This window comes from Acipenser ruthenus, chromosome 25 (assembly GCF_902713425.1).
Source record: "Acipenser ruthenus chromosome 25, fAciRut3.2 maternal haplotype, whole genome shotgun sequence".
NCBI lineage: Eukaryota > Metazoa > Chordata > Actinopteri > Acipenseriformes > Acipenseridae > Acipenser > Acipenser ruthenus.
Window position 1 is genome coordinate 28,184,477 of NC_081213.1, and position 27,933 is coordinate 28,212,409.

The following is a 27,933-nucleotide window of genomic DNA, read 5'->3' on the forward strand; positions in this document are numbered from 1 at the left end:
TGCAGAATGCATCGTATCTCTAGTGTTAGTTTTTCCATGTAAAACTGGTCCCAAACAGTATGAGATGCGAGCCAAAATAAAAGGGGCTTTTCATATATACTGCCACAATCAATCATTTGAATTATATATATATATATAGAACAGAACAAAACGTAATGATTCTTAATGAAATATTCCTGTCCTGCTTTTCTTAATCCAGGAAGCTGTGCTGATCCTGCTACATATCTCCAGGACTGACTTCAGGTGGAGTCTTCCTCCTGCCCACCCCCCGAGTCTCTCACAATGACCTTCGAGAGACAGGCTCAGCTCTACAATCTTATCTTTCTTATTATGCAGTGCTGCACAGCTCCGGCACGCAGGATCCAAGGCAGTCCAGGTATTCATTCCAAGCAGCTTCTAATAGCGTTGTCTGTTCAGGGTCAGTTAACACATTTAGGACCAGACTGGAACATGAACCCAAACTGGAACGGAGCTTGAGGGGGAGAGCTGTGCACCAGCGTTTTAAAAGCACTTCAATTCACTCTGAGTGAGGCTGTGTCTCTGTGTGTACCCTACCCTCCCCTCCCCTACCTACCTACCTACCCTACCTTACCCAACCCAACCCTCCCTATCCTCCCTCCCTACCCTACCCTACCCTACCCTCCCCTCCCCTCCCTACCTACCCTACCCTACCCTCCCTACCTCCCCTCCCTATGACACGTTTGCGTCTCCTCTGTCCGGTACAGGGGTCTTCAGGCTTGACAGCGAAGGGAAGGGGGGGTACAGAGAGTGTTCAGATTAAGACACGGCCCCAATAAACTGTCCCATCAGGACTGCACCATTTTCTTGTGGGGGTCGAACACGTATCTCTTGAAGGACATCTGGATGCTGATTGGCTGGGAGTCTGTCTTGGGCTCTTCCTCTTTGGCAGGCTCCCCCTTGCTCCCTCCTTTTGGTTTCTTCCGCGACGCGGCAGAGAGCAGCAGCTTGGTTTCGGCACTCAGCCCCTCTGCAAGAGAGCACAAGGGCAGGGGGGAGTCAAGGGGTCGTTTCTGTAAGTTAATATGTACAGCTGATCCCTGTCTCCTATGGTAGAAGTGTCTCTTCTCTTGAGCAGTTGTCTCCCAAAGTGCAAAACGAAAAGACACTCTTATACAGTAAGAGACAAGAAGATAAACTGTCCTTATTATAAAAAACGTTTTAGTTCAAAACAAAACAGAACAAAAAAAGAACACAATGCATAGCTAATTCCGTTATCCATGTCAGTGCAGGAGACAATACTCATGGTAAAATAAGATGGACTAGAATGTGTTTTTTTTTGTTGTTTTTTTAACCAATCAGCTGCTTCCCACTGTTGACTGACGTGCTTTGCAGCCAATAGCATAACCCCGAAGAAGAGGTGAAATGTCCCAGCAAGAGGCAAGGTAAGCCATCATAGAACTTTATAATGTAGCACTTGATACTGTATGACATGACAACATGTAAATGCATGCTTTCCAAACTGCACACTTAAGCCCCACAGTATATAGTGAATGGAAGTTCAAATGGGGAATATTTCTGGGATTATTGTGTGGGCTACAAAGACTCTGAACAGCAGCAGCTACACTCCCTGTCATGTCAGAGCGGTGTCCGTTCACGCTCCTGGAGGGCTATTCCACTCCAGGTTTAACAGGTGCAGTGCGATCATGAACCACTCCACGGTCTGGATGGAGGTTTCATCGGTTCAATTAAACCATTTAGAATAGGGTTGGAAGTGGAAGGGCCAGGTTTGTCCAGCCCTGGCGTACGTGATAATTTCACCGCAGTGTATCAGCGTGGAAGCCTGATCGACGCCCCTCCCGTCACACTGGTGCCAGCCTGCCTGCTTGTCTTTCTGAAAAACGATTGGAGAAGCACGTGTGTCTGTCTCAGCGCTGTGTTATCAGCTTCGATCTCCCTGGTTGATAAGACAGGCAGAGAGAGAGAGGAGGGAGGATGTGGTGGGGGGCTGGAGAGGTGTGTCACTGTGTGGGTGCTTTGTCCCTTGCCACAGACCCCATCCAAACACAGCGCTGGCAGAGACAGGCTGGGGCAAGTGTGCCAACACAGGCCTGGCACGCACACACACACACACACACAGACACAGCACCAGCCTCCAGCAGCACCGCTCCACGCTTCATGGTTACATGGCGCCAGGCTACTGCCACCCCACACACCTGTCTTCAGACAGAGACAGTGTCTCCCTGCAGGTACACTGAACCTTGCCAACCAGCCCCTGGCATGCATCCATCAGCAACAGCAGCACTAACAACGACGACGCAAACAATTATTTAATTGGAGAGAGAGGGAGGGAAAGAGAGAGAGATGGCGAGAGGAGACCTTCCAGCGACACTAAAAGAATGCCTGCTGCAATTGGAAGCAATTAGCCCAAAGCGTTTGATGGAGGTTATTTTAAATGGGAGGGTCCGGTCCAGCCCTGGCCTGGGAAGGAACTCTGTTTCCTGGGCAGGGATCCCAGAGGACTGGGAGGGAGGGGAGCGGAGTGGAGCAACGTGACTCGGGGATCAGGGGGGCCTTACAGTCGCAAACCCCAGTCTAACAGCCACCAGGAGGGACTCGTTCCCATCATTCAAAACTGGTCTGGAATGACCCCCAGGAGGTGAGAAAGTCCAACCCAGAAACGAGTGCCGTCAGAATCGTGTAAAAACTAAAAAAAACGACATCACCGTGAGCTGCAGACACCATATTCACATGGGAAATATACAAACAGAGGGACAGGCAGTGGTGCACTCCTAAATCTGAAGGGACCGGCACACCACTCAAATATTCATTTTCTTAAACAAGAATTATTATCATCAGCGTGTTCAGCCTTCTTAAAGCAGTAGTTGGTAATAGAAGTTCCTAATGCTCTTTGCATTGCATCACTCACTGAATCAGACAGGTGTGCGGGAGATGCGAGTCATGTGACCAGCTTGCCTGTTAATGATGCTCATTCCGGCTGGACTACAGCACTGATGGCAGGTGGCTTCACATACCCACAGATTCTCATACACTCAGTATCCTGTGCTCTAAAGGCTGCCATCAGCAAGTTGCATCCCGACTGGACGAGCAGCTTTCTGAATGTGCGCGAGACTCGTTTGTGCAACAGCAGGAACAGGCACCCCCCGCTGGGGGGAGTAAACGTGGGTCAGCTGTGAAGTTCTGTCCCTGTGGGTCACACTTGGCTGGCAGTTCCCAGAGCAGTAGAATGAAAAGACTCTTCAGAGTGCTTTCCCTGTGAGTGTCTGGCTGTGCAAGAGACAAGCGCACGCGTTGTGAAGTCTGCTCTGTTCTTTAATGCCTTTTCAGTAAACGGGCATTCTTCAATAGCAGCGTGGGGAGGAGCTGGTGATAGGAAGCCAGCTTAATCCCCCAAACAGAGAACAAAATAAAACAAAACCCTATTTGCAAAACCATTTCTCTGTCATCTTTTTTTTTGTGTGTGTTTGCTGCAAGACTTGCAAACATTAATTACAATTTGAAAGAGACTGAGGTTTAAACGTGGCAGGTCAATGTTTCTGAAAAAAAACTAAACATTTTAATCAGAGCAATGCTTTTATATTCTTCACAAATGTTGTAATTATTTATTTTGTTCTTGAAAAAATATAGATAACAGCATAAAAGCAGTGAAAAACAAACAGTACTTTTGAAAAAAAACATCTAAAATAATAAATTGCATACATTTGTATTTTCTTCAAATTAATTTCTTCTTGGTTTTAATATCTATTAAAAGTAGAAAGAAAATTAACTCAAACCCCACTGCCTTCACACTGCAGCCCAGCACTTTCTTTATCTAACCACTGAGCTCCTCAAACCCCACTGCCTTCACACTGCAGCCCAGCGCTTTCTTTATCTAACCACTGAGCTCCTCAAACCCCACTGCCTTCACACTGCAGCCCAGCGCTTTCTTTATCTAACCCTTGAGCTCCTCAAACCCCACTGCCTTCATACTGCAGCCCAGCGCTTTCTTTATCTAACCACTGAGCTCCTCAAACCCCACTGCCTTCACACTGCAGCCCAGCGCTTTCTTTATCTAACCACTGAGCTCCTCAAACCCCACTGCCTTCACACTGCAGCCCAGCGCTTTCTTTATCTAACCACTGAGCTCCTCAAACCCCACTGCCTTCACACTGCAGCCCAGCGCTTTCTTTATCTAACCACTGAGCTCCTCAAACCCCACTGCCTTCACACTGCAGCCCAGCGCTTTCTTTATCTAACCACTGAGCTCCTCAAACCCCACTGCCTTCACACTGCAGCCCAGCGCTTTCTTTATCTAACCACTGAGCTCCTCAAACCCCACTGCCTTCACACTGCAGCCCAGCGCTTTCTTTATCTAACCACTAACCACCGGCGATCTGATTCAAACATTCAAAATCCTAAAATGTATAGACAATGTCGACCCAGGGGACTTCTTTGACCTGAAAAAAGAAACAAGGACCAGGGGTCACAAATGGAGATTAGATAAAGGGGCATTCAGAACAGAAAATAGGAGGCACTTTTTTACACAGAGAATTGTGAGGGTCTGGAACCAACTCCCCAGTAATGTTGTTAAAGCTGACACCCTGGGATCCTTCAAGAAGCTGCTTGATGAGATTCTGGGATCAATAAGCTACTAACAACCAAACGAGCAAGATGGGCTGAATGGCCTCCTCTCGTTTGTAAACTTTCTTATGTTCTTATGTTCTTACACTGCAGCCCGGTGCTTCATTTCCAACTGTGTGTCCTGTCATTGTGGTTTCTGTACTGCACTTAAAATAATTAGGGTTAACTATGTCAACTCCTTGTAAGACTTTAAATACACACACACACACACACACACACACAGATTAGTGCATTCACATTAGAGAGAGGGAAACAGAGAAAAGGGAGAGGGATGGAGAGACACCCCTGCCCCCCTCCTTCTCTCCCATGACCCGCAGTTGTTCGTCCCCTCCAGGCTACAATAAGTGTCTGGTGCCAGGCTGGCCTTGCCTGGGAGATGTTTGGGGATGAGTGGGGGGTCAGGGTCTGCACAGGGTCTGCACAGTGGCTGCTCTGTGCAGGGCTTGGAGGAGACAGTCAAAGGTTCACTCTCAACCCAAACCGGCTCCTCTTCAAAGGGCGGCCCTGTGGGGGGGTCCTGTGTGAAGTCACGCCGGGATTATCTCTGGGCCTGATTCAGAAAAGCACTTTTAATAAGCCCTGCAGCTGCGTATGCAAAAATAACACATGCACACACACACACACACACATGCACGCACGCACGCACACACACACACACACGCACTTACACACACACACACACACACGCACGCATGCACACGCACACACACACACGCACACACCCACAAGCACACACTTACACACACACGCACGCACACACTTACACACACGCACACACAGAGTAAAGGGGTGAGATGCGGACACTCACAAATAAGTGAAGTAGGAAGAAGACGTTTTTTTAAATATTGCGGTAATACTATAATAAACCAGAGGGACATGATTTCAAAGTGTTCCAGATTCTGAATGAATTTGTAATTCATTTCAAGTTATAATGACAGTGTAGAAACGACACGGCGATAAAGACGGTGTTTCATGGATCTGATGCTACCCCCTGGATCCCTCCAACAGGGCTTAACCGGGAAACTGAAATGATCAAACAAAACAACCAAACAGCAGGGAAGAGGAGAGAGCGAGAGACAGGAGGGAGAGAACTGTGTGTGGGAACAAGCACAGACGTTGGCGATACCTGCATAACTGGGCATGCCAATAACAGTCTCTGACTTTGAATTCAATTGAATTATGAGAATAAGGGAGGGAGGGATGAGTGGGGAGTGCATGCGCGTGTCTGTTTGAAGTGTTGAGGGAGAATGGGGTGGCGAGGTCAAGGCAGGGTCAGCCCCTCTTTCCACACTGCTAGAAATAACCACTCAAACATGTCCAGCCTTTCACAGCACAAGTGTTGTTTATCTGACCTCTGATCCACTAACGAAATCAATCTGCGCAATATCACACTCACACACACAGAGCCCACACAGAGCCCTGCATTGGTACACATGCACTTTGCATTGACTTTCACTTGTCGCAGACTTACTGGTGTCCAAAGTATGGTTTAAATAAACCTGAAAATGTGGGGCTTAAATACTAAATTCTTCTTTTATTAGTTTTGTTACAGTGCTTTTGAACGTAACCTAGTGAGAGCACACACACACACACGCACACACACACACACGTTTGCATTCCTATATTTGTGGGGACTTCTCATTGACTCTCACTATATTTTGATTTACTATTTCTAACTCTAGTCAGACAAAACTCCACACAGGGTGAAAGTCGACAACAAACTAAATATTTTGGCACTTTTTCATTTTTTAAAGGCATATTTAGTTCTTAAAAACATGTTTTACAAAGTGGGGACGTCCTATCTTTGTCTGCACATTGATAGTAATACCTGCTCACGCGCACACACACACACACACACACACAGACACACACACACAGAGCGTGCATCCTGTAAAGAATGTCCAGTGAGAAGTTTCAGCAAAATCGGATGAGCTCTCCCAAGATAGAGCCTGAATCAGTCCAATCGGTCACCATGACCTAGACTGTAACCCCCTGGAGGTCTTACACTGAGGAATGCCAGTAGAGTGATGAAGTGTGACCTATAATAACGCTATCATAAAATAACATACATGCCAGGGCGCCTGCCCCCAGGGAGAGGCATCATGGCAGGGGTAATAAAACAGAGATGCAGTTAACCATCTTAATCTCCGGAAAGAATTCCACTACAACTTCCCAGGAATGTCAGGAGGCAGATGATTTAAAGTGCAAGAAAAAGATGACAAACAAACAAACAAACAAACAAACAAACAAGCTACATTAACAGGCTGCTTGAGAGACTAGCAAATACAAAGCATATGATTGCTATCGAAATGAATTCGGACAGTCGCTTCTGTTTCTTATGGGATACAATTGTTTTCACACTAATAGAACTTCATGTTAATAAGTGAGCCCGTCTAGTACGATATAGCACTGTTTTCTGACTAATAATTAGGCAAAAGGCAGCCATTTCATCCAGTAGTATTTCAGGGGGACAGGTTAATGGTTACACACTGGTGTACCTGTTGTACTTAGAGAGGAGGCAGGTGCGAGAGACATCAGGGGTGTTTTAAAAAGCCACCAGGATGAAACAGAAAATGATACACAAAGTATATACAAGAAGAAGAAGAGTTTGACTTCCTGTGCAACAAGTAATTATGCCCACCCAAAGTGTGTTGTTTGTGGAGGGTCCTATTACAGTACGTGTAACACAGGAAGCAAGAGAACGGGGAGAGGAAGGTCAGAAAGAACTTAACTGCCGATAAATCCGAGTACGAGTATCAGCACAGCCCGAGGTAGGGTTAGGGTTATAGCCAACCAAGGCTGGGCTGAGAGAGCTCTCTCTCCAGCTCCGATCATTAACAACACCCACAGGAGAGTGGATGAGAGCACAGGAACCTGCCTGGATTCCTGGCCGATTCCTCAACCACATCCTGACCAGAGTACGAGCCGGAGGGAGAAGGGGGAGAAGGGACAGAAATAACAATCAAGAGCGGGAGGGCAGGGCATTAATCACACCCATGCCCAGGACACTGTCCACACTGACCGGAACACAAACAAGCAATCTGCACAGCGCCCAGGACACTGTCCACACTGACCAGAACACAAACAAGCAATCTGCACAGCGCCCAGGACACTGTCCACACTGACCAAAACACAAACAAGCACTCTGCACAGCGCCCAGGACACTGTCCACACTGACCAGAACACAAACAAGCAATCTGCACAGCGCCCAGGACACTGTCCACACTGACCGGAACACAAACAAGCAATCTGCACAGCGCCCAGGACACTGTCCACACTGACCAGAACACAAACAAGCAATCTGCACAGCGCCCAGGACACTGTCCACACTGACCAAAACACAAACAAGCAATCTGCACAGCGCCCAGGACACTGTCCACACTGACCAAAACACAAACAAGCAATCTGCACAGCGCCCAGGACACTGTCCACACTGACCGGAACACAAACAAGCAATCTGCACAGCGCCCAGGACGCTGTCCACACTGACCGGAACACAAACAAGCAATCTGCACAGCGCCCAGGACACTGTCCACACTGACCGGAACACAAACAAGCAATCTGCACAGCGCCCAGGACACTGTCCACACTGACCAGAACACAAACAAGCAATCTGCACAGCGCCCAGGACGCTGTCCACACTGACCAGAACACAAACAAGCAATCTGCACAGCGCCCAGGACACTGTCCACACTGACCAGAACACAAACAAGCAATCTGCACAGCGCCCAGGACGCTGTCCACACTGACCAGAACACAAACAAGCAATCTGCACAGCACCCAGGACACTGTCCACACTGACCAAAACACAAACAAGCAATCTGCACAGCGCCCAGGACACTGTCCACACTGACCAAAACACAAACAAGCAATCTGCACAGCCATGCCCAGGACACTGTCCACACTGACCAAAACACAAACAAGCAATCTGCACAGCGCCCAGGACACTGTCCACACTGACCGGAACACAACCAAGCAATCTGCACAGCGCCCAGGACACTGTCCACCGTCCCTGCGCTCACTCACCTGGGATTCAGATCTTCATTTTGCCACTCTGCCCAAAGCCCCCCTCGATGACCCCGCGCTCCCCCGTCGACAGTGTGACCTTTAACCCCACGAACAGCTGGATGTTGGTCTCCTTCTTGAAAAGGTTTCGTCCAATCACAGTGTAGTCGTCTGCCACCTGGAAGCCAGCCAGACAAACAGAGAGAAGAGTATAAGAAAAACTGCAAAACAAGAGGAGGCCATTCGGCCCATCTAAGCTCGCCTGGTGCCACGTAGTTGATTCATCTCAAAACTGTGTCAAGTTGGATATTAAAGGATCCCAGTGATTCAGCATCAACAGCATGGCTAGGTAACCTTGATAACCCATTCCATACTCTCACCACTCTGTGTGAAGAAGTGTCTCCTTCCCTCTGTCGCCACTTAATTTCCAACTGTGGTTCTCTGGTCCTCTTTTCTGTGCTGCACTAAAAGTACTGGCTAGACACTCAGAGAGTGGAGATACCAGAGTTGGTTGTTAAACTCATCTAAGCTCATCCGATTCCTAGTTGATTCATCTCAAAACGTTGTCAAGTTGGATCTTAAAGGATCTCCGTGATTCTGGTTATTATAATTTATTTATAATTTCTGGTTATTATAAGTGTCCTCCACTGATATTTCTAATTATGGCTATAAGGTTTCTGACTAGTCCTGACAAAGTGAAGTAGATGAACTTAGGTTCTGACATTTTTAGTTTTTGTCTTCTTAGGTTTCATATAGTTTTTTTTGGAATTTGGTGTGTTTGAATGTATGATAAAGAGTCTTTTTATTTGTTTTTAAATGAATCATCAGAAAACGTCTGAGCTGAGTGAAGAATGCCTGGCACGGCTTCAAATGCAGCACAGTCCCTTCATCAGATCGCTTGCATTTCTGCCAGGCTGCTTTTGTTGTTGTTTGTTTGTTCTTGATATTATCGTGTAATCTGGAACTCGCCCACACTTGCTCCAGGTCTGCACTGATAAAATGAGTCTCCACTGTCTCTCTCTCTCTGTCTGTCTCTCTCTCTTACTGACGAATATCCTGCTTTCAAACTTTGCAATAAACACAACGATAAGCAAAACATTCACAAACAGAAAGAAAGAAAGCTCGCTCCCTGAATGTCATGTAGCTAAAATAGAACAGATTAGTTTTGCAATGACTTAAATAAACAGAGATCAGGCCTGACCCTGCTGCTGCTTTGCTTACTGAGATCTGAGCAGATCCCAATCCTGGAAGAAGCAGTACTGACCAGGCATGCTATAAAGCAGGAACAGGCTTCCTGGGAGGCAAAGGTGTTCTTTTAAGCAAAGTTCCTGTTCCTTTAGCCGGAGCATTTCCAATGGGAAAAATCTGTTTCCCCACAAGAGAGTTCTCTTAGGAGGTGTTCCTATACGCGGAGACTACTGTACAGGGCACCTTGTTTTACAGTGAAAATACAGCTTCACCAGGGTCAGGGTCAGTTCCTGTTTTTCAGTTCTTCAAAGGAATTGGAATTGATATTTTAGAGACATAATAACTGATGATTCTTCAACTGCTTCCATTTGAAGTCAATTTAACTGATTAACAGGGACTTCAGCGCTAGTAATTTGTTGCCATGCTGAGAAGCTCGTTTTAACAGAGCACTGCTAATTGCTATTTTGATTGACGACGTGTTGGAATCGAATTAAAGGGAATTGGGATTGGGAATTGATTTTAAAAAGGACTTGGAACTGAACCCTGGTTAGAAGATGTGCTTCTTCCAAACCTGCACACTGTAGACCTGAGAGCGCCCTGCAGGGAGCGTTCAGCACATTCTTCAGAGCTCCAGGTTAGTCACAGCCCCCAGAGTGTCTGAGCGATACTGCTGATTAGGAAGTCAGTTGTGGGCATTCCTGCTGCACCCAGGTGTGACCAAACAACGCCATTCCCAGACGGGCGACCAGGTAAGGCATGCCACCCTGGCGTCGGCGTGTTTACATGCGTGTACAATACCCCCGGCACGCAACGCACCGAGAGAGGGCACAGCGCCACATTCCACATGCAAACAAACAAGCACTCCCTCACAGGCAATCACACACTCACAAACCAAGTCTCTGCTGCTGTTTCAAAGCCATACAGGTATTGGGGTATGTTTTGCATCCTTAAAAATGTTTTCCACAGTAGAGGCATAGCAAAGTGTACTGAAGTACAGTGAAAGCATGGTAAAGCATAGGCATGCATTGTAAAGCACAGAGAGGTATGGCAAACCCTGGCAAATGCACAGTACATGGGGACACTGCAATAACACTGTGCTCATTTACTCCAGTCAACTTTTATAAGGGCTACTGGAGTATATGCTTAGTTTAAAAAAAAGGTAACACTTTTAAATAAAGGCTGCAAATTCCTATTAATTGAGTTTCATAGGAATTGTATGGGAGTTTTTTAAAATGGGCACAAATTCATAATGAACTCAAGTGGATCACCACAGGAACAGCAGCTAATGCATTGGAATTCAGAGGAATTTGCAGCCATTATTTTAAAGCGTAACCAGAAATAAATCATCTAAATTGAACCTGAAAGCAGTACAATAAAAAACCTGCACCCCTAAACCATTAGCTGGGAAGCCCAGTCCAGGCCAGCCTACCCTCTCCACCTGCCCCTCCTTGTGCTTGCTCTTGTAGACTCGGAGCCGAGGCAGAGAGCACTCAGGGTAGTTCTTTTCCTCAAAGCCCTCCAGCAGCACTCCGTGGAAAGCCAGCCGGCAGGTGTTGCTGTGGATATCCGTGTCCAGCTTGGAGCCAATCACCAGGCAGAGCCGGGGGCATGTGACCGGCTTCTCAAACTCCAACAGGGCCCACTGCTTCTCGTCCTGCTGCTTGGGGGCGGCGGGTTTCCCGTCGCTGTCCCCGCCCTCCTGCCTGGGCTGGCCAATCAGGTACTCCTCTTGGTAGAGATACTCCCTCTCAAACTGAAAAGGGGCGGGGTCCTCCCCAGTGGAGGGGGCGGGGTCTGGCTCTGTGCGGGGTTCCGAGGGGGCGTGTCTGAAGAAAGTGACCCGCCCCATGACGGTCTCGTGCCCCACAGTGATGTGAAACTTGCTCCTGGTGTGCAGCGCTCCCTTGAAGTAGGCTATCTTTCTGATAGAGATGACGGCTGCGTAGATGGTGCGGAGCGATTCAGGGGTGCACACCAGCCCCCTCTCCAGCTGCTTGGGGTCAAATTGGGTCACGCACACCCCCACACGGTCCCCCTGCATGGCCGAGCTAACCGCCTTGTGGAACATCTGCATGGACTTCACCTTGCGGGTCACCTGAAGGATCACAATAAAAATACAAGCATTCAGTGTGTTAATAAAGAAAGCATCGCAGTCAGTGTGGGCAGTGTAACGGTATGAGCCAGCTCCAGTGCTTGCAGGGATGGGAATAAGACTCCCACTGCATAGCGGTTTGAACCGTTCCTGCTTTTACAATGAGTTTAATAAGACACCCCTGAGCTTGTTACACACACACTGGGGCTAATCAAGCTCTTAGTAAAACCTGGAACAGGTGAAACTGCTATGCAATAGGAGTCTTATTCAAGCTGTTGTTTTAAAAATCCTAGAAAAATAAATCCTAGAAAAACTACAAATGTTCCAGCTTAACAGGTCTATTTAACTGTGACACGCACCCGGGGTATCTTCAAGCTGAAAAAAGATTCTTAACAACGTTAAATCATTCCCCAGCCCCCGGCCCTTTAAAAAGTTACCTCTAATTGTGTTATTGGAAACCTAATTCTGTTGGTTAGTGCTGCTAATTGAGCTTGGCACCAGAGCACAGTTACCGCTAGGCTGCCTTGCGGATCCTGTCTGCACCGTTTCCCAGGACAGCCCTGAGAACAAGATGCTCCTCCGCCATCTCAAAGCTCAGCTCCCTTAGAAAGACTTCGCAACAGTAAAAGCACAGCAAAGTGTAATAAAGCACGCTGAAGCACTGGAGTAAAGCCTAGAGAGGTATGGTAAAGCACATCAAAAATTCAAACTTGATATAAGTTTTACTCTGTGGGGAACAGCTAATGTGCAAACTTGCCATGTAATCTAGATGGTAAATCACAGAGAAGTACAGCACAGCATGGTAAAAAAAAAAACAAGAAAAGACTACAAACAACATAAATGCATGGTACTGAACGTGCAGAATGCACTGTGCAAGTGTAATCTACTGAGAAGGAGTTGCTGAAATCTGTGCCACTGAAAGCAGATACTGTGCCTGTCATGAATGCATGGAAGGATCTGGAGCTCCATTTACCAAATTAAAAAAGCAAAGCTGGCAGGCAGGCAGGCAGACGAATCAAGGCTGAGCGTGGGGAGAGATTAGCGCTGTGTCGTTCGAGGAGCCGCCGTTTCCTTGGAGAGGGATTAACTGATCCAACCCAGGCGCCCCCGGGCTCACCTTTACAATTCCACAGCGGGGTCAAGGGTCACGACCTCCACAGCCCTCGCAGGAGGGTAACGGGGTGGACTGGTTTGTGACAGCGTGCCGCGGGGGGGGCAGGTAAGTACCTTGGTAGTTTCAACAGGTGGAGAATGAAGGACAGGGTGTTAGGAGACACTTCTTTACACAGAGAGTGGTGGGGCGTTGATGCTGAATCATTGGGACACTTGGGTTCATCGGGTGAATAACTAAAGACCTTGAATCCTACCTTTTAACTGCAAGCTATCTTAAACTTGAGATCCTTAAACGAGCTCTCGTACTGCACCACCTTCCTAACAAAGTGAGGCTCTCAGCGTGAATGGTAAGAAAGCTAGTGTACACTCACTCACTCACACACACACTCTCACTCACCTCACACTCACACTCACTCTAACTCTCACACTCGCCCACACACTGGCTCACTCTCTCACTCACTCACTCACTCACACACTCAACAAGACGTTATTAAGTTGTTTCTGGATTCAAGGGTATCTTTGTCTATCAGAGTGGATTTTGGTTACTGTAGCAACAGGTTCTAATTATACCAGATCACCTGCTTATATCAGGTTGTTTTTTTTTTGTTCATTCCAGCTTCTAAACACTCCTTTCTCAGCTCTCCTGCAGCTTAATAATAATGAGCACTAGTCTACACACTGCATTCTCAGCTCTCCAGCGCTGTCATTACCAGCACCTTAATAATAATGAGCACTAGTCTACACACTGCATTCTCAGCTCTCCAGCGCTGTCATTACCAGCACCTTAATAATAATGAGCACTAGTCTACACACTGCATTCTCAGCTCTGCAGCGCTGTCATTACCAGCACCTTAATAATAATGAGCACTAGTCTACACACTCCATTCTCAGCTCTGCAGCGCTGTCATTACCAGCACCTTAATAATAATGAGCACTAGTCTACACACTCCATTCTCAGCTCTGCAGTGCTGTCATTACCAGCACCTTAATAATAATGAGCACTAGTCTACACACTGCATTCTCAGCTCTGCAGTGCTGTAATAAGGGTGTGTGTGTGTGTGTGTACAGTGTGCTTGTCAGCGAGTGTCTCAGTGTGTGTGTGTGTGTGTGTGCGTGCGCGTGCGTGTGCTTGTCAGCGACTGTCTGTGTGTTGCACAGAGTCTGGCTTGTATTAGCAGGAAGCGCTTAGCTGCCCCCCCCCCCCCCCCCTCCGAGTAAACTCCTGAACTTCCGTCCAATCACAGGCCAGCTCTGGCTGCCACAGTCCCGCTTAGGAACAAATTGCTGTGATCTAATTAGCACTGCAGAGAAGACAATCACACGCACACGCACACAGGAAAGATTTCTCTATAAGTACCTGGCATACAATCCACAAGAAATCCCATTTTAAAGAGCTGCTTTTTTCCTGGATTTCTAAATGAAAGTCCTTTTCCGGAAACTTTTCCAGAGCCGCTGCCAATGCCAGTGCCCAGCGCGGTTTATTAATTTCGTTTTGAAAATGTTTCTGCAGGAAGGGGAGCTTCTCTTTCAGGAGGCATTCTCTTTGAATGGGGAGGGAGCACTTCCGTTAAGCTCAGGAATCACACTCAGGGACTCCACAGGGATAATCATTTTTTGTTTTTTATTTTTTGTTTCCCACCATTAGTTGCAGTAATCGCTCCCAGATGCTGGGGGTGAGGGTGGGGGGGGGGTGTAGTGAAGAGTCGAGCCATGCCCCCTCCCTGGAGAGGCGAGTGTGTTTATTCTGTATGTTGTTTAGATGAACTCTCGCCAGCCTGGCCAGGGCACAGGGTCAGCACTGTCCAGACTCGTTAGCAGAGCTTGGACACGATGTCACTGCGACAGGACCCACCGGTCACAAGGGTCACCCAGGGATCAGCAGGGTTTTTTGGGGGGTTTATGAAAGTTTGTAAAGAGGACGCGGTGCAGCGCATAACACTCCCCAGTACTCGCTCCACCCACAAACCACGTACGATATCTAAAGAGCGCTGCGATTGGTGTATTGCAAAGGGATGTCGCTGAATTGACCTATTACAATGCTTTTCACTGGCTCTTCAGAGACACCTTTCACTCTGCAGTCTCCTGGTTCAGCTTTTCACATTTCCCTCATGTGTTTGTAACTTTACCTCAATCACCAAACCAAGACAGAATATCTTTATTACACGCAAAACCATTAACAACACCTTCAAAGGGCTGCTTCATATCACATCCACTAACTGCTTCTGAAAGGTACCCCTGAAGTCTGATTGTGGGGAAGTGAGGAGGGGAAGCATATGTGTCACAGTGTGGGTACGAGACATTGAGAGCGTCACTGTGTGGGTACGAGACAGCGAGAGCGTCCCTGTGTGGGTACGAGACAGCGAGAGCGTCGCTGTGTGGGTACGAGACAGCGAGAGCGTCGCTGTGTGGGTACGAGACAGCGAGAGCGTCGCTGTGTGGGTACGGGACAGCGAGAGCGTCGCTGTGTGGGTACGAGACAGTGAGAGGTGGGAGAGTTACCTTGAGTGCAGGAATCTCAATGCTGTCGTTGATGGAGACTGCCCCCTGCAGCACAGTGCCTGTCATCACAGTCCCCTGGCCCCGGATTGAGAAGCAGTGATCCACAGCCATCAGGAAGGGCCCTGAGGGGTCTCTGCGAGGGAGGTAGGTCTGGGCCTTTAGCAGCTGGGGAGGGGGATCAGTGAAAACAACCTTCAGTGGATGTGGCTGGGTTTTCTGCATGGAACTCATTGCAAAGTATTTTAACAGGCTAAAAAGATCATCACAAATTGAAAAACTTGGACCCAATTATTGTCTAAAGTATTTTTTTTTGTTACAATGTTATAAAATTAACATCAACAACAACAACAAAAAAATAGAAATTAAAAAAATGTAAATGGTAGAAAGCTAAAGTCATCTTGTTTTAAAATAATAAATAAAATAGGAGGGCCTATAGAGTCTTTTACACCCCCAACTTCTAGATTTACCTCAATCAGTTCAGGCACCCCCTGGGCCACCTCTGTGTCAGGAGCCTCAGGACCCCCAGGCTTCGCAGCCACCGGGATGATGGGACAGCCATGGAACCTGGCGGGGTTTCATAAATAAATATAAAATATATAGCTAAGAGCCTCTGTGACGTCATTCCACAGAGCCGTGTGCGGACGCGCTTTCTGTTCAGGGGAAATGCCCTCTACAGATCCTGCGTACACCTGTACACACTCTATACTCACGCTGTGATTATGCATTTGTGAGCCCCATGCAGACACACTGTCACCAGACCGGGTCTCATGACTGCTGATCTTCCAGCCAGTGCTTCAGTCACTGTAGCCATCAAAGGCTAACCCATTGTGCACACTCAGAAAGTGTACTGCTTGCTGCCTGCAGCCACCCGGGGGCCTTGTGGATCAGAAAGGAGAAGAAATTGGCTGTGATTCGGTCTTGTGATCAACCACAAGACAATGATCGACCACAGCCCAGAACGCTGAAGAAGACGGGGGCAGTTCATGCCAGCACACCCTCTCTCTCACACAGGGCAGCGGGAGGCTCTGCTTTGTAAATACAGTAATATACATTGTGTGTGTGTGCCAGTGTGTGTATCAGTGTGTGTGTGTCAGTGTGTGTGTGTGTGTGTGTCAGTGTATGTGTATCAGTGTGTGTGTGTATCACTGTGTGTGTATCAGTGTGTGTGTGTCAGTGTGTGTGTGTGTGTCAGTGTGTGTGTGTCAGTGTGTGTGGTCGTGTCAGTGCAGTGCTGTACCTGGTGTTCTCCAGTGTCTTGTGCAGTCTCTTGCTCATCTTGTCGATAGTGAATGACAGTGTGTGTGTGTCAGTGTGCGTGGTCGTGTCAGTGCTGTGCTGTACCTGGTGTTCTCCAGTGTCTTGTGCAGTCTCTTGCTCATCTTGTCGATAGTGAATGACAGTGTGTGTGTGTCAGTGTGCGTGGTCGTGTCAGTGCTGTGCTGTACCTGGTGTTCTCCAGTGTCTTGTGCAGTCTCTTGCTCATCTTGTCGATAGTGAATGACAGTGTGTGTGTGTCAGTGTGCATGGTCGTGTCAGTGCTGTGCTGTACCTGGTGTTCTCCAGTGTCTTGTGCAGTCTCTTGCTCATCTTGTCGATAGTGAATGACAGTGTGTGTGTGTCAGTGTGCGTGGTCGTGTCAGTGCTGTGCTGTACCTGGTGTTCTCCAGTGTCTTGTGCAGTCTCTTGCTCATCTTGTCGATAGTGAATGACAGTGTGTGTGTGTCAGTGTGCGTGGTCGTGTCAGTGCTGTGCTGTACCTGGTGTTCTCCAGTGTCTTGTGCAGTCTCTTGCTCATCTTGTCGATAGTGAATGACAGTGTGTGTGTGTCAGTGTGCGTGGTCGTGTCAGTGCTGTGCTGTACCTGGTGTTCTCCAGTGTCTTGTGCAGTCTCTTGCTCATCTTGTCGATAGTGAATGACAGTGTGTGTGTGTCAGTGTGCGTGGTCGTGTCAGTGCTGTGCTGTACCTGGTGTTCTCCAGTGTCTTGTGCAGTCTCTTGCTCATCTTGTCGATAGTGAATGACAGTGTGTGTGTGTCAGTGCTGTGCTGTACCTGGTGTTCTCCAGTGTCTTGTGCAGTCTCTTGCTCATCTTGTCGATAGTGAATGACAGTGTGTGTGTGTCAGTGTGCGTGGTCGTGTCAGTGCTGTGCTGTACCTGGTGTTCTCCAGTGTCTTGTGCAGTCTCTTGCTCATCTTGTCGATAGTGAATGACAGTGTGTGTGTGTCAGTGTGCATGGTCGTGTCAGTGCTGTGCTGTACCTGGTGTTCTCCAGTGTCTTGTGCAGTCTCTTGCTCATCTTGTCGATAGTGAATGACAGTGTGTGTGTGTCAGTGTGCATGGTCGTGTCAGTGCTGTGCTGTACCTGGTGTTCTCCAGTGTCTTGTGCAGTCTCTTGCTCATCTTGTCGATAGTGAATGACAGTGTGTGTGTGTCAGTGTGCGTGGTCGTGTCAGTGCTGTGCTGTACCTGGTGTTCTCCAGTGTCTTGTGCAGTCTCTTGCTCATCTTGTCGATAGTGAATGACAGTGTGTGTGTGTCAGTGTGCGTGGTCGTGTCAGTGCTGTGCTGTACCTGGTGTTCTCCAGTGTCTTGTGCAGTCTCTTGCTCATCTTGTCGATAGTGAATGGCAGTGTGTGTGTGTCAGTGTGCGTGGTCGTGTCAGTGCTGTGCTGTACCTGGTGTTCTCCAGTGTCTTGTGCAGTCTCTTGCTCATCTTGTCGATAGTGAATGACAGTGTGTGTGTGTCAGTGTGCGTGGTCTTGTCAGTGCTGTGCTGTACCTGGTGTTCTCCAGTGTCTTGTGCAGTCTCTTGCTCATCTTGTCGATAGTGAATGGCAGTGTGTGTGTGTCAGTGTGCGTGGTCGTGTCAGTGCTGTGCTGTACCTGGTGTTCTCCAGTGTCTTGTGCAGTCTCTTGCTCATCTTGTCGATAGTGAATGACAGTGTGTGTGTGTCAGTGTGCGTGGTCTTGTCAGTGCTGTGCTGTACCTGGTGTTCTCCAGTGTCTTGTGCAGTCTCTTGCTCATCTTGTCGATAGTGAATGGCAGTGTGTGTGTGTCAGTGTGCGTGGTCGTGTCAGTGCTGTGCTGTACCTGGTGTTCTCCAGTGTCTTGTGCAGTCTCTTGCTCATCTTGTCGATAGTGAATGGCAGTGTGTGTGTGTCAGTGTGCGTGGTCGTGTCAGTGCTGTGCTGTACCTGGTGTTCTCCAGTGTCTTGTGCAGTCTCTTGCTCATCTTGTCGATAGTGAATGACAGTGTGTGTGTGTCAGTGTGCGTGGTCGTGTCAGTGCTGTGCTGTACCTGGTGTTCTCCAGTGTCTTGTGCAGTCTCTTGCTCATCTTGTCGATAGTGAATGACAGTGTGTGTGTGTCAGTGTGTGTGGTCGTGTCAGTGCAGTGCTGTACCTGGTGTTCTCCAGTGTCTTGTGCAGTCTCTTGCTCATCTTGTCGATAGTGAATGACAGTGTGTGTGTGTCAGTGTGCGTGGTCGTGTCAGTGCTGTGCTGTACCTGGTGTTCTCCAGTGTCTTGTGCAGTCTCTTGCTCATCTTGTCGATAGTGAATGACAGTGTGTGTGTGTCAGTGTGCGTGGTCTTGTCAGTGCTGTGCTGTACCTGGTGTTCTCCAGTGTCTTGTGCAGTCTCTTGCTCATCTTGTCGATAGTGAATGACAGTGTGTGTGTGTCAGTGTGCGTGGTCGTGTCAGTGCTGTGCTGTACCTGGTGTTCTCCAGTGTCTTGTGCAGTCTCTTGCTCATCTTGTCGATAGTGAATGACAGTGTGTGTGTGTCAGTGTGCGTGGTCTTGTCAGTGCTGTGCTGTACCTGGTGTTCTCCAGTGTCTTGTGCAGTCTCTTGCTCATCTTGTCGATAGTGAATGACAGTGTGTGTGTGTCAGTGCTGTGCTGTACCTGGTGTTCTCCAGTGTCTTGTGCAGTCTCTTGCTCATCTTGTCGATAGTGAATGACAGTGTGTGTGTGTCAGTGTGCGTGGTCTTGTCAGTGCTGTGCTGTACCTGGTGTTCTCCAGTGTCTTGTGCAGTCTCTTGCTCATCTTGTCGATAGTGAATGACAGTGTGTGTGTGTCAGTGTGCGTGGTCGTGTCAGTGCTGTGCTGTACCTGGTGTTCTCCAGTGTCTTGTGCAGTCTCTTGCTCATCTTGTCGATAGTGAATGACAGTGTGTGTGTGTCAGTGTGCGTGGTCGTGTCAGTGCTGTGCTGTACCTGGTGTTCTCCAGTGTCTTGTGCAGTCTCTTGCTCATCTTGTCGATAGTGAATGACAGTGTGTGTGTGTCAGTGTGCGTGGTCTTGTCAGTGCTGTGCTGTACCTGGTGTTCTCCAGTGTCTTGTGCAGTCTCTTGCTCATCTTGTCGATAGTGAATGACAGTGTGTGTGTGTCAGTGTGCGTGGTCGTGTCAGTGCTGTGCTGTACCTGGTGTTCTCCAGTGTCTTGTGCAGTCTCTTGCTCATCTTGTCGATAGTGAATGACAGTGTGTGTGTGTCAGTGTGCGTGGTCGTGTCAGTGCTGTGCTGTACCTGGTGTTCTCCAGTGTCTTGTGCAGTCTCTTGCTCATCTTGTCGATAGTGAATGACAGTGTGTGTGTGTCAGTGTGCGTGGTCGTGTCAGTGCTGTGCTGTACCTGGTGTTCTCCAGTGTCTTGTGCAGTCTCTTGCTCATCTTGTCGATAGTGAATGACAGTGTGTGTGTGTCAGTGTGCGTGGTCGTGTCAGTGCTGTGCTGTACCTGGTGTTCTCCAGTGTCTTGTGCAGTCTCTTGCTCATCTTGTCGATAGTGAATGACAGTGTGTGTGTGTCAGTGTGCATGGTCGTGTCAGTGCTGTGCTGTACCTGGTGTTCTCCAGTGTCTTGTGCAGTCTCTTGCTCATCTTGTCGATAGTGAATGACAGTGTGTGTGTGTCAGTGTGCGTGGTCGTGTCAGTGCTGTGCTGTACCTGGTGTTCTCCAGTGTCTTGTGCAGTCTCTTGCTCATCTTGTCGATGGCTCCCTGCCTCTTGGCCGCTGGCAGCAGGTCAGTCTTGTTGAGGACGACCACCATGCGAGGGCAGGCCATCTCCCCGATGACCAGGCACTCCGCCGTCTGGGTCTGCACCCCCTTCATTACGTCCACCACCAGCAGCATCAGGTCAATGATCTGGGCACCTGGGGGGCACAGTGAGGTCGTTAGTCACAAAGCTGAACGAAGGGCTGCCATGCGCCTCACCTGCTGCTGTATGCACTACAGTCTGGAGCGCACTGCAGGGAGTCACGCAGGGAGCCTGGGTTCAATCTCACACTGGATTTCCTCACATATACACCATGGGCTCCTGACACCTGCAGTGAACTCAGGAGACACCCATTCAATATACAGGGGAGCATGAGAAATGTTTAATAATAATAGAAATATTGTCCAAATGTTGACCTTTTCCCTCGTGGACACTGTTGGCACGTCAACATAAGTTTTTTTATTTTTAATTTTTTTTATAAGTTTTTTTTTTATTTTGGTTCATAAAAGCCATCACATCCTTCCAACCAGCAGGAACGGAGAGACAGACAGAGAGAAAGACAGAGAGAGAGAGAGACAGACAGACACACAGACAGACAGACAGACACAGCCTCCCTGTAAGAAAGCCCCTGAGATGTAACTCAGGGGCGGATCTGTAGTGCTGTGCTGTATAAATATCTTGGAGTATGAAAATAATCAAGGTCTGGTTTACAGCTTTTACATTTCCGATTTCCGAGGCTATCCGGGAGGAGGGAAGGAGGATTGGGGGGGGGGGAGAAATCACAGTTTACATTAAGAACCCAGGACAAAAACACAGAGCTGACAAGCTGGAGCGTTGCTGGGGTCTGGCTCAGTCTCTCCGGGGCAGAGTCAGTCTGTTTAGCGTGCCCTTCCCTTTGCAGAGAGGCTCGGAAACACTCCAATTAATCCCCCCCCCATCTGCTTTCGGGCACGAGCTCCCCGTCTTAATCAACTTCATCTGCTTTCTGGACGTCCCAGACAGACTGCCCTTTCTTCCAGTCCCTTGGCTTCAGTGAGAAGGATGTCTTATTTACATTACAAGAATTATTCTTTCTCTACCACATCTCCTGTTTCAGGAAATATTGTCTTTTTTTCTTACATGTAACAATAATAATAGATATATATATTTTTTAAACTTACTTTACTTTTTTTTCTTGAAGTTTTAAACAAGAAACATAAAAAGTATATAGACAAAGCTGTTTTTTCTTCTTCTTTGAATTGCAAGGATTTTGAATCTACACCGTTCCACTGAAGAGGAAGTATTAGTATCAAGCGGGAATTCTTGTTAAAAATAACCCTGCAGGCGCTGAATAAATTGGCTCGGAGACTGGGAGCGGGAAGAAGCAAGCAAAGCAGCTGGGCACCTCTTACAGCTTTCATATCCACCGCCTCACCCCAACACACACAGCATGTGCACCCCGTCTATCAACTGCACCCCCGGAACCAGCTCCTCCACCCCAACACACACAGCATGTGCACCCCGTCTATCAACTGCACCCCCGGAACCAGCTCCACCACCCCAACACACACAGCATGTGCACCCCGTCTATCAACTGCACCCCCGGAACCAGCTCCACCACCCCAACACACACAGCATGTGCACCCCATCTATCAACTGCACCCCCGGAACCAGCTCCTCCACCCCAACACACACAGCATGTGCACCCCGTCTATCAACTGCACCCCTGGAACCAGCTCCACCACCCCAACACACACAGCATGTGCACCCCGTCTATCAACTGCACCCCCGGAACCAGCTCCTCCACCCCAACACACACAGCATGTGCACCCCGTCTATCAACTGCACCCCCGGAACCAGCTCCTCCACCCCAACACACACAGCATGTGCACCCCGTCTATCAACTGCACCCCCGGAACCAGCTCCACCACCCCAACACACACAGCATGTGCACCCCGTCTATCAACTGCACCCCCGGAACCAGCTCCACCACCCCAACACACACAGCATGTGCACCCCGTCTATCAACTGCACCCCCGGAACCAGCTCCTCCACCCCAACACACACAGCATGTGCACCCCGTCTATCAACTGCACCCCTGGAACCAGCTCCTCCACCCCAACACACACAGCATGTGCACCCCGTCTATCAACTGCACCCCCGGAACCAGCTCCACCACCCCAACACACACAGCATGTGCACCCCGTCTATCAACTGCACCCCCGGAACCAGCTCCACCACCCCAACACACACAGCATGTGCACCCCATCTATCAACTGCACCCCCGGAACCAGCTCCTCCACCCCAACACACACAGCATGTGCACCCCGTCTATCAACTGCACCCCTGGAACCAGCTCCACCACCCCAACACACACAGCATGTGCACCCCGTCTATCAACTGCACCCCCGGAACCAGCTCCTCCACCCCAACACACACAGCATGTGCACCCCGTCTATCAACTGCACCCCCGGAACCAGCTCCTCCACCCCAACACACACAGCATGTGCACCCCGTCTATCAACTGCACCCCCGGAACCAGCTCCACCACCCCAACACACACAGCATGTGCACCCCGTCTATCAACTGCACCCCCGGAACCAGCTCCACCACCCCAACACACACAGCATGTGCACCCCATCTATCAACTGCACCCCCGGAACCAGCTCCTCCACCCCAACACACACAGCATGTGCACCCCGTCTATCAACTGCACCCCTGGAACCAGCTCCACCACCCCAACACACACAGCATGTGCACCCCGTCTATCAACTGCACCCCCGGAACCAGCTCCTCCACCCCAACACACACAGCATGTGCACCCCGTCTATCAACTGCACCCCCGGAACCAGCTCCACCACCCCAACACACACAGCATGTGCACCCCGTCTATCAACTGAACCCCCGGAACCAGCTCCACCACCCCAACACACACAGCATGTGCACCCCGTCTATCAACTGAACCCCCGGAACCAGCTCCACCACCCCAACACACACAGCATGTGCACCCCATCTATCAACTGCACCCCCGGAACCAGCTCCACCACCCCAACACACACAGCATGTGCACCCCGTCTATCAACTGTTCAGTGCACTTCTTCCAGGTTTGACTACGAGATGATTAGCCCCAGTGTGCAGGTAACAAGCTCAGGTATGTCTTTTTATTAAACACAGTAAAACTAGGAATGGATTACACTGCTGTGCAATGGGAGTCTCATTGCCATCCCCCAGGCTCCCCCCCCCCCCCCCCCCCGTACCCCGTGTCAGACCTGGATTTGTGCCACCTATCTCTGCCAAGGCAAACACTGCACACTCCCTCCTTCCCTGCCCGAGCTAGGGGGGGAGGGGTAAAGACAGGGGGCACAGTCCCAGGGCAGACACAAAGCAGCCAGTAACAGGAACCCAAAACAGTCCCACCAGCTCTTTCTTTCATCAGCATGCACGTTCAATAAGTTGAGTTTTCTCTTGAATAAGTTCATTGTAAGTCTTTCGTGGACTCGGCTGCTTTCAATGTATTACCAACGGCCCCACAGGCAGAATGGTGACAGCAACTGGGCTTCATTAAGCATTAAGCTACAGTGCAGAGCCATTCACTGAATACGTTTCTTTACATGGGATAATCCTCTGCATACATATACATATACATACAGAAATGTAAAAGGGTATATAACTGCAGTGTACAAAATGACAATAATGAAAAGATGTACACAAAAGGTTTCTATGATTTAAAAAATGATTTATTGAAGACGAAGAAGGGCTTTTGTCCGAAACGTCCTTAAATAGATGATAGAAACCTTTTGTAAAACCTTTTTTCATTTTCTGCTGTAAAATCCTGTACGATAGCCGGGATGTGGCTCTCCGGCTCATCCCTGCGAGGTGAGTAAAGCACACTCTCGGTGCGACGCGCGCATTTCAAATCCCTGAAACGTGCGTGTGCAGAACACAAGGGTTCATTGGTTCAGATGGAAATGGGACGTTATTCACATCAAAACTCAAGCACGATAAATAAAAATATGTGGTTGAGCTTGAATTATTCCTGTCCCTGGTGACACATTTAGTGGCAGCGCCTGTATGCCTGACTAACATTTGTATATACTGAAGCACAAGCAGAAGGGATGCTGATGTCAAAATACAGACTCAGAGCCTTTCCTGGTACAGGGGCGCCATCTGCTGTTGAGTATTGGTATTGCATCTATATAAAAAAAAAACAGCTGACAGATTTCACAGTGAAGGGGGTTTACACTCAAACTCCACCACGGGGCAAAACACTGACGATCCTCATTGACTTCATGAACTCTTAAAAGACCACAAGAAGAAGTGATCAGACCTCTCTGCTAGTGCTAGTTATCTTTCTGAGATCTGAGCAGGTTACAGTACTAGGTGGTTTGGTCATATCACTTAACACATAACAATCAGGGCCTAATTTAGATTCATTTTGTCCCTGGACTGTCTCTGAGAAGGGAGGTGGAGGGGTGGAGCAGAGTGGTGGTAATAAGAGGGAGGAAGAGGAAGCAATTACGACTTATCAGATTCACCGAACCAGGACTGTCTGTCCGTCTGTCTGGAGAGCGTGCGTGTGTGTGTGTGTGTGTGTGTGTGTGTGAGTGTGTGAGTGCATGCGTGGGCTCGCTTCAGAAAAAGATGAATGGAGATGAAAAAAAAAATGAACAGAATGACTTCTGTGGGAAAAATTGTGCTGATGGGTGGAGTGAGAGAGAGAGAGAGAGAGAGAGAGAGAGAGAGAGAGAGAGAGAGCATTGTCTGGCTGCTCCAGCCTTCCTACCCAGTGACAATGCTGACCTCTCCCCTGCATCCACACTGAAGGGCTGTGACTCTCAGAGACAATGCTGACCTCTCCCCTGCATCCACACTGAAGGGCTGTGATGCTCTATTCACATTAAACCATTTAGAATTGCACAGTGACGTGCAGGGCGAGTGCTCTATTCACATTAAACCATTTAGAATTGCACAGTGACGTGCAGGGCGAGTGCTCTATTCACATTAAACCATTTAGAATTGCACAGTGACGTGCAGGGCGAGTGCTCTATTCACATTAAACCATTTAGAATTGCACAGTGACGTGCAGGGCGAGTGCTCTATTCACATTAAACCATTTAGAATTGCACAGTGACGTGCAGGGCGAGTGCTCTATTCACATTAAACCATTTAGAATTGCACACTGACGTGCAGGGCGAGTGCTCTATTCACATTAAACCATTTAGAATTGCACAGTGACGTGCAGGGCGAGTGCTCTATTCACATTAAACCATTTAGAATTGCACAGTGACGTGCAGGGCGAGTGCTCTATTCACATTAAACCATTTAGAATTGCACAGTGACGTGCAGGGCGAGTGCTCTATTCCTGTTTGTCCATTACCTTTTTAAAATCAATTCCAGTTCCTTTTTTTTTTAATCAATTCAAGCACAACATCATTGATCAAAATTGCAACGAGTAGTATTCTGTGACTCATTGGAATTGGAATTGGAATTAGAATTGCAGAACACGACTGGCTCCCGATCCTGCTGATCTGTGCCACGCATCCACAGGAAGGGACACCAAAAGGGGATCGCTTCAGTCTTAGCACAGCCAAGAGTCTGAGCTGACACTCGGGTGCAAGCTGAAAGTTAAGTTGGGCAATATGAATACAAACTTTGTGAAATACGCTCCAGTCTTCCTGCTCAGCTGAATGGTACACTCACAGATAGAGTTTGCTGCCCCCTTCTGACTTATTAGTGCACTACTTTCTTTAAAAAAGAGTTCATTGTACCAGATTTCATTGGGTCCTTTACGTGCTTCTCAAAATGCACCTGCCATCAAGTATTAAGAATCCAGGGCATTAACCCCCCCCCACACACACACAAATAGACGTTAATGATACCCTGAACATGACATTATAAAGGGAACAGCCTTCTGTGTAAAAAGTAACTGAGAGAGACGAGTCTAGATGCCACAGCTGGCTCATTTACTGGAGGCCTGGGTTTACATGTGGCTCAGGTTACAAGCAGAATATGTGTTGGTGGTCTCAGTTTACTCGTGTATACTGCTGTTAACTGCCTCACAAAACAAGCACAGTGGCGCTCTGCTTGAAAGAGGTACAGTTCCAGGGTGTGGGTGTGCCAGCCTCAGGTGATAGGAAGACAATGCAGTGACGTGTCATGCTTGTGATTAATAATCGTCCTAACAGGTTGAAAAGGCAGTGCACTGCAGTGGACTCTGACACCACTGGCTCAAGTGACTCACTAATGATAACTTCTAGGACTTCCATACCTGCGTGTTTTTCCTCTTACAATTGTATTTATTTATTTATTTTGACTTGCAGTGCTGCAAAATCTCTGCAGTCCAGTTCAAAGTAAGACTTTGCGTATTACAGGAAGAAAGAGTGGAAATAATGTTCCCCATTGCACAGCAGTTTGCTCCACTCCTGGATTTACTATGAGCTTTATAATTACTTAGCCACCCTGCTAGACACCAAAATCAGGAGGGGCTCTATTGCACAGCAGCGTCACCCATTCCAGGTTTTACTACCAGCTTGATTAGCCCCAGTGTGTCTAGGTAACAAGCTCAGGTGTACAGACGCTCACGCTAATAGACGGTAGTAATAGCACGACGACTCCTCCTCCTACCTCCAATGATGGTGCGAATAAGAGACGCATGCCCAGGGCAGTCCACCAGGGTAAACTGCAGCCGCTCGTAGCCCGCCTGCCCGCATTGCTCCTTGAGATGGATCGGGAGATCCACGGTGAACGAGGAGAAGCCCAAGTCCAGGGTAATACCCCTCTCTTTGGACTGCGGGTTTTTATCAAAGGCTGCGGTGGAAGCTGTGGTGCTCAGCGCCTTCGCTAGCGAGGTTTTGCCGCTGTCAATGTGCCCCAGTACCCCGATGTTGAAATTCAGTGTGCTACTAGTTTGAACACCACCTGCGTTGGCCATGACCGGAACTGAATTGCGATTTGCAGAAGCGCTGCACGGGGGAGCTTCTCAGCTCAGTCTGTCAACCAGCAAACCAACGATACTACTGAAAAAAAACCAATGCACTGCAAATACTTGCAAAACACCAAGCGGCAGTTCCTGCGTAACAGCGATTCACCTTCTCGCGGTGGATAATGACAGCCCTGAGTATTGGTTCCGCTGATGAGTTTATTGCATGCTGTAATGCTGTGTGTGCATTTTCATAACACTGTAAACGAGACGGGCGACTCAGTTGTGAGTCCTGGTTAAAGAGATTATTATTATTATTATTATTATTATTATTATTATTATTATTAATGTACCTTACAGTTCGCTTATTACCAAATTAACTGTGAATGCTAGCCTGTCTGCGGGCAGATGCAGCGTATGTTGTTTTACAATACAAACCATACTGCAGTACCTTTACTGAACTTCAGCGCTGAAAAAAGCTCTTTGAAAATGGTTACAGCATTCTATTATAATGTATTACTGTATGTTTTTCATTGCTCGGTT

General features: G+C 48.4%; 1 protein-coding gene across 2 annotated transcripts; it reads right to left on the reverse strand.

Moving 5' to 3' along the window:
• Positions 1-686: 686 nt before the first annotated feature.
• Positions 687-27,547, reverse strand: LOC117411775 (selenocysteine-specific elongation factor). 2 transcript variants are annotated; one of them, XM_059000006.1, is made up of 7 exons: positions 27,096-27,546; positions 20,442-20,649; positions 15,964-16,060; positions 15,497-15,661; positions 11,222-11,887; positions 8,626-8,782; positions 687-988 (listed from the first exon to the last, which is right to left on the reverse strand). In XM_059000006.1, exons 1-6 carry the CDS (start codon positions 27,400-27,402, stop codon positions 8,633-8,635), a joined length of 1,593 nt encoding a protein of 530 aa, XP_058855989.1. In that variant the 5' UTR covers positions 27,403-27,546; the 3' UTR covers positions 687-988; positions 8,626-8,632. The 2 variants fall into 2 exon arrangements, with proteins under 2 accessions (XP_058855989.1, XP_058855990.1); XM_059000007.1 differs by lacking the exon at positions 687-988 and adding an exon at positions 3,941-4,415 and having other exon boundaries at positions 27,096-27,547.
• Positions 27,548-27,933: the final 386 nt, after the last annotated feature.